The sequence below is a fragment of the Embiotoca jacksoni genome, unplaced genomic scaffold (assembly GCF_022577435.1).
Source record: "Embiotoca jacksoni isolate LCO1_2020_lvr unplaced genomic scaffold, fEmbJac1.0.p SCAF_26, whole genome shotgun sequence".
Taxonomy (NCBI): domain Eukaryota; kingdom Metazoa; phylum Chordata; class Actinopteri; family Embiotocidae; genus Embiotoca; species Embiotoca jacksoni.
The window spans coordinates 980,299-986,989 of NW_027185377.1; the positions used below are offsets into that span (position 1 = coordinate 980,299).

At 43.6% G+C, this 6,691-nt stretch overlaps 2 protein-coding genes across 2 annotated transcripts in view; one reads left to right on the forward strand and one right to left on the reverse strand.

Annotated features, from left to right (window-relative positions):
- Positions 1–3,920: 3,920 nt before the first annotated feature.
- On the forward strand, positions 3,921–4,730 carry atoh1c (atonal bHLH transcription factor 1c). The gene has a single exon (XM_069159922.1). The coding sequence runs from the start codon at positions 4,006–4,008 to the stop codon at positions 4,645–4,647; it is 642 nt and encodes a 213-aa protein (XP_069016023.1). The 5' UTR covers positions 3,921–4,005; the 3' UTR covers positions 4,648–4,730.
- A 288-nt stretch (positions 4,731–5,018) lies between these two features.
- The window catches only part of waplb (WAPL cohesin release factor b), a 25,579-nt gene continuing 23,906 nt past the window's right edge, over positions 5,019–6,691 (reverse strand). The window contains 1 exon segment of the mRNA XM_069159919.1: positions 5,019–6,691. This exon segment is cut by the window's right edge and continues 747 nt beyond it. The gene's annotated coding sequence lies outside the window, so the exon portion shown is untranslated.

A 6,691-nucleotide genomic window follows, 5' to 3' on the forward strand; every position in this document is an offset into this window, starting at 1 on the left:
GAGTGTGTGTGTGTGTGTGTGTGTGTGTGTGTGTGTGTGTGTGTGTGTGTGTGTGTGTCTAAAAGTCGACACAATGAGGGAGGAACGAAGAATCACTGGTGTGAAATGAGACAAATGAGTGTGTCGGAGGCTTTGTGTGTGTGTGTGTGTGTGTGTGTGTGTGTGTGTGTGTGTGTGTGTGTGTGTGTGTGTGTGTGTGTGTGTGTGTTGTGTGTGTGTGTGTGTGTTGTTCCTGTTGAATCACAGCATCAAAGAATTATCGACGTGGCGTCCCGACAGTCAGCCGTCATCGCGTCACCTGGAGTTCTTCCTGTGTGTCGAATCGGAGCTCTCTGATTGGCTGAATCAGTGATTTAATTAATTCAGTGAAACTTTTCTTCCTTTTTTTCACGTGTTCAGCAGCTGTAATCGTCAGTGGTGTTTTTTATTCTAAGAGAAATGAATAAAATAAAATTAAAAAAGGCTCATGTTGCAGCAACTTCCTGTTTCCTGTAAAGTTTCCAATAAGTTTACACAAGTGAAAACTTTTGATACAAACAACACGTTGAATGATCAATAACTTCCTGAAACTTTTGGTGATAATGGAATCTGGATTTCTTTTTTTGTTTTTTTGTTAGTGACATTTACATTGAAGAAGAGCTGCAGTGGAATCATGACAGCTTTGAACAACAGGATAAAAAATAAACCGACAGCAACAGAAAAACAACACAAACACGGAGTCTGAACTATTTGGTGTTTTGTTTTTTTCCCGTTTACGTGTATATCGACTCAGATTTAATCCATTTGGACGCCGTGATTCTTCGTGTGTGAGGATATGTCTGTTGAAGAGCTGTTTCGATGATGATAAATGGTTATTATTTTTCAAACTTTCTCCTCGGACAGACAGCAGATCATTTTTTTTGAATAAAGAAACATTTGCTGCTCTGTGACGCAAGACGCTGAAACAAAATCATTAAAAATGAAGTGGGAGACGGTTTACTGACGTCCAACCTGAAACGTTCATGTTCGTACTGAAGATTTGTATTTGAAACGACGCCGCAGACATGAATGAAACAGCTTTTATATATTTCTATGAGAACTTGAACCCTTTTTTTCTTATATATATATTTCAGCTTCAAGTCTCTGCAGCAAACTTAGCTGAGCTGAAAGTTTGATTTGGAAGTGAAACCTGATTTCTGTGTGATTGTTTTAAACCTCCGGCGTGGTCGTGGACGACCTCCCCGCCTCAGAGGACGGCGGTTTGATCTGCGGCCCGTATCCGCCCGCTGGCGGCAACGAGCCGTTTCATTGGGTTTAACAAAGCAGAGTGTGTTAACAAGCGAAGCCAAAAAAAACCTCCAACAAGCTCGATTCATCCCCGTTACAAGAGATCAAATCTGCATTTGGTTGTTTCTTCAGTCGATCGTAGATCAATACGGCCGGTTTACTGCTGTCGCTGCACATTAACACGAACCGATCTCACTCTTCCAGACCCAAAAGATTTCAGTCCAAAGTCAATCCAACATTCACCAGCTGGAAAGATTTCACTAAAGATGAATCCGCTGCAGAAAATAGTTCCCAACAAACGCACCATTTTAAAAAACTGCACTGAGCAGCTGCTTAAAGGAATTTATTCAACGCCTTTTTAAATAATAAAGCTTTATATTTGAGTCAGAGGTTTGAGAGACGGACTAACGTTTGCTTTTCCCTTAAATTCAGTCAAATGGAACTAAATACACGAGGTAAAAAAAAAAGAACTGGCAGACAAGAAGACGAAGAAAAAGTTTCAGGGGAGTGGAAAGGGATTTTTGCAGAAATCAGTCGCCGCCTGCAAGAAGATCAAACAAAGATGACAAACTTTGAGAAATTTGTCTAAAATGGGCTTCGAGACACAAAGAGCACTTCCGTTCTGCAGCTGGAAGAACTTCGAACAAAACGAGGAAGCCAAACTTTCGGCCTCCGATGAGCAGGAGGTCCCGTCAGCGCTTCTTCTAGGTGTCATCTGCATGTTTGATCTGCGGCCTGTGTCCGTTTCTCTGGCTGCAACGAGCCGTTTCATTGGGTTTAATAAAGCGGAGCGTGCCAACAACTGTCATCTGAGCCGCGAAGCCAGAACCTCCCCGCCAGCTCCAGATTGGAGGAAGAAAGGAAAACGAAGCGGCGGCCTCAGACAGCGAGGGTCCTCCCGGCCATAAGGAGTCTATTATGCTCCTGCGTGTCACGCAGCCATCTTTGTGCCGGCTCGGTGCCACGCTGGGAGGTTTGTAAAGGGCCCGGGCCCGGCAGAGCGCTGGCACACGGCGGTCGGGACACGCTGGTAAATCCCATTAGAGTCTGTCCAGAGGATGCGACGCTGCCAGTTACTGTCAAGTCATCATCGAGCTTCAACCTCGGGGAGCCGCGACGCTTTTAATTAACCTGAAATACCACGAGGTCTAAGGAACATCGCGACAGCGCTGCAACCTGTAGAGGAAGTGCTGACGAACACACGACAGGCGGAACTTCATTTGGTTTTTTCAGCTCGGAGTGTTTTAGTTGAAAATCTCCAACAAAGCGAGATTATTAGGAACAGACTGATAAATAAAGCGGAGAAACAACAACAACAAAAAATGGATGTCTTCCTGTTAAATTTGACTTTCTGTACATTTGACTTCTCCAACATGAAGCTCTCGCAGCGGCACCACTGACAGAACCTGGTGTTCATCAGGAGGTTCTGTTTACGGTGCCGTTTGTCAGTAGAACTACAAAAAAACACTAACGGCCCGATTTTCACGAAACTCGGCGGAAAGCTGCAGCGTGGGTCGAAGAAGAACCCTTCGAACTTTGGATCGGATCCACGAAACATTTTTCACCTGATGCCAGATCGAGCGTTTGGCCGAATAAACGCAACGCATCTTAAGATCCAGTAGATGGCAGTAAAGTCCAATAGACACAAATTAACTCGATGACTCGGTATCGCAATTCACACTCACGCTTCACTGTAAACTCCCTCCAGGTTACTAAAACTTCACAATCAGGCACACTAACCAATTCAGGAAATAAATTTAAAAAAACTAAAGCAGAGTACATGAAGTGGTGGAAACGAGGGGAAATGAAATAGATAAATAATATCTTACGTTAAAAAGAAAGTTTTAGTTTCACAAAATCTTTTTAAAGATCATTTTTTAGTTTTTTACATTTCAATAATAATGTAGGTCGATATATTAAAAAACAATATACTGTATTACAAATCCCCCGTCATACTTAGACTCACCTCGCCAACTCTTATTAATCAAACTACCACAAAAACACCTGTTAAAAATAAAGTTGCTTTTCTACTACAGTCTCAGTTTCTACTTTTTCTCTTCAGGTGGAATTTACAAATTTACAAAATCACGTGACTTCCTGAATGATTTGTTCCCGAACTTCCACAGGTGGTTTAACACCTGCATGTTTCATGTTGCAGCACCAGGTTTATTCCCCGAGCTGTAAATGGATCTCTGCAGGACATTAAATACAAACAGATGCTGAAGTTTTTGGAACAAAACATTTTGAAATTTGATGAACAAATGAATTCTGCTTTGGTTGCACATAGTTTTTCCAAAATGTTTATTTAATATTTTAAGTAAGATGCAGAAGAATTTATCATCCAGAGCTGCTTTTTATTCTGTGCTTTGATTCTCCGGTGAAACTGTGAGGATTTAAGTGACTTTTCTTTATTTCCTTCCTCTCCTCTCCTCTCTCCTTCCGTCCTCCCCTCCTTCCTTGGCCGTGCTGCTCCTCTGCTTGGCCGCCTCCATGTATCGGTCCACAGCAGCGCACTGAGACGCTTCTAATCCTCTTTTGATGAACTTGGTTAATGGACCTCCTGCAGCGGACTTTGGCTCTGTTCATTAGGCAGCACACGACCCTCTCCACGCCCCCGGAGCACGCACGGCGCGTCCCCGTGGTTCCGCAGTCCATAAATTCACCCATCAAAGTTTGAGAAATGTGAAAGTGTGTTAGTTTGTTGTCTTTGGCACACGTCGGTTCCGACGAAGACGAGCGATGCCGCCGCGTAAAAGCCTCTTCGCGCCTTTCATCCCTGTGGACCCGGAGGGGAGAGTCGGCCCCGCGGCACCGGCGGCTCTCCACGCCGACATCCACGCTCTGCTGCAGCGGAGCCGTGGGCAGGAGCGCACCAGGGGCGGCTGCGAGTTCCGGGACCCTCCGTGCGCCATCGTGGAACTCCGCCTGGGACCCGCCGGCGGCGCGCTGCATTACCTCCAGCCGGACAAGTGCGCTCTGGAGAGGGCGCAGAGGCGGCGGCGCCTGGCTGCCAACGCCAGGGAGAGGAGGAGGATGCTGGGACTCAACGTCGCCTTTGACCGTCTCCGGAGCGTCATTCCGAACCTGGAGAGCGACAAGAAGCTGTCCAAATCTGAGACTCTCCAGATGGCGCAGATCTACATTGCCACCCTCAGCGAGCTGCTGCAGGAGGGAGAGATCGCAGTCTCGGTGCCCAACCGCGCCCCGCGACCCCCAGGAGCCGCGTCGCCCTCACAGGGGACCGCTCGGCTCGCAGGGGACCCTCCGGGCCCAGGAAGGGACTTTCACACCGGGAGGAGCAGCGGAGGCCCGGCGCGCGCTACGGAGGAACAGAGGAGTTATGACGAGGACACGTGGGAGAGATCGAGTGGGACAAAGTGACTTTTAAACTTTTCAAAATAAGACTTTTTTATGACTATTTGTAATTATTTGTTCATCATTAAAATACATGTTCTGTTTGTAAAGGGACTTTTCAGTTATTATCACGGAGGATTTGTTTGTTCAAATAAGGATTTTTCTTGCAAACACCCTAAATATCTTAAATAACTTCTTTTCCTTGATGATTAAACAGGTTCTAGTTGAGTTTGATAAATTTTTTAATCATTTAAAAAAAAAGAAATTACAGCAAAAAAAAACAAAAAAAAAACAGTTTCAAACCAAAATTCAGCTTTAAAGAAACAAAACTCTGTTTATCTTTGGGCAAAATATTTCTCACAAAACCAACGACAATGGGAACAGAGAGAAAGACGGAATTACTGAAAGTAGCAATTTTTATTCTTTTAAAATTATGTACAGGTAACCAAAGACATCAGTCTGCAAATTGGTACAAAGATCAAGTTTTCCTGCAGTTGGCTTGTTAAGAAGCTCTCTGTCTGTCTGTCCAAAACAACAACACGACGGGAGAAAAGGCTTTAGAAAATGAAAAATAGAGTCAGATTCAGAAAAGTAGTCTACGGTCTAAAATTAAATTTACCCCCCCCCCCCTCCCGCCATACCCCCCAAACACCCCCCCCACCCCCATTACTCTCCTCCTACATGAGGAAATCAATCTATTTACAGGATCTATGTACAAAAAAGCTCTTCCATTCATTCTTCCAGACGTCTGTGAATAAAGCTCTCGTAAACTTAAAAAAAAGAAGTGTGAAGGGTTGAACTGTGTGTGTGTGTGTGTGTGTGTGTGTGTGTGTGTGTGTGTGTGTGTGTGTGTGTGTGTGAGACAGTGTGTTGATGACAAATACAAAATAAAAGCATGGTTGATGACACGAGCCGTGAACATTAACAGTCGAAGAAACTCAAGAGAACTTGTCTGTGTTCAAAAGAACAAGAAGAAAACAATTAAATTTTTCAAAACCTGGAACATCTATGAAAACAGGAAATGATCTAGCCGGAGCACCGCACATCTGTCCCGCCAAAATAAAACTAACAAGACCAACATTTGTTTTTCAGCCCTGATGGCATTAATGAACTAATTATTCATTTATAAACGGTATCTTGTTCAGATCAAAGGTGTCTTTTATTGAGAATTGAAAAAAAAATCACATTGTTTTTGAAACGAAATATCAAAATTAATTCATCAGTTTCTGTTTTCGTCACATTGAAAAAAAAATAAAAGTCAAATTTCCCTTTTATGAAATTTCTCAGCCAAAAAAAAAGTTGGTGTTGTGTTCTAATAAAGGACCCTTTACATGAAGTTTATAAGCTGTAACTGTTGTAACGACTTATTGATGGTAAATGAATTATTTATTGAGGTTGAGTTTACTCGTCATGTGTGCTGCGACTCGGAGGAGGAGGCTGAAAGTCACAAAATCTGAGTTAAAACACTGGAGGCGAGACGTTTGAAAGGATTCTGGGAAACGTCGGCTGCAATGTCTCAGAGGGAGGATGTCTCGGACTGTCACAGGTTTGGATTATTTATTTTATTTTATTTATCAACCTTTTACTCGATCGCCTCTACTTTATGGAAACTAATCATCAATATTTTATTTTAGGTTCATATCGAGTTCCCGCCACGCTAACGTAGGAATCCCTTAGAAACATCTCTAGCAGGATTTATGACTACGTGGCAGAGGATCGACATCAGCCAGAGGTTTTTCAAAATAAAATAACTGAATTGTTTACAGCTCATAAACTGTTTGTAAAGAGGCGAGAATAAAAACTGGACGTTCGTCTGAAAACGCTTCAAAGGTCTAAAACGATGTTCGAGATCGTACGAGGAGAAACACCAAGATTATTTCTATCGGTTACAAATTACACCCGTTGAAATGCATGCTGGGAATGATACCGAAATGTCCTTCCTGTTACGTGTTTCACGGGATTCTTCCCGGAAAGTTTGAGTAGAAAGTTCAAATTTGAGCAGAATCTGAAGAGTCGGCTCGATCCGAGATCGGGAGCCGAGCGGGAGCCTTCGATTGGACCCGCCCGCCGA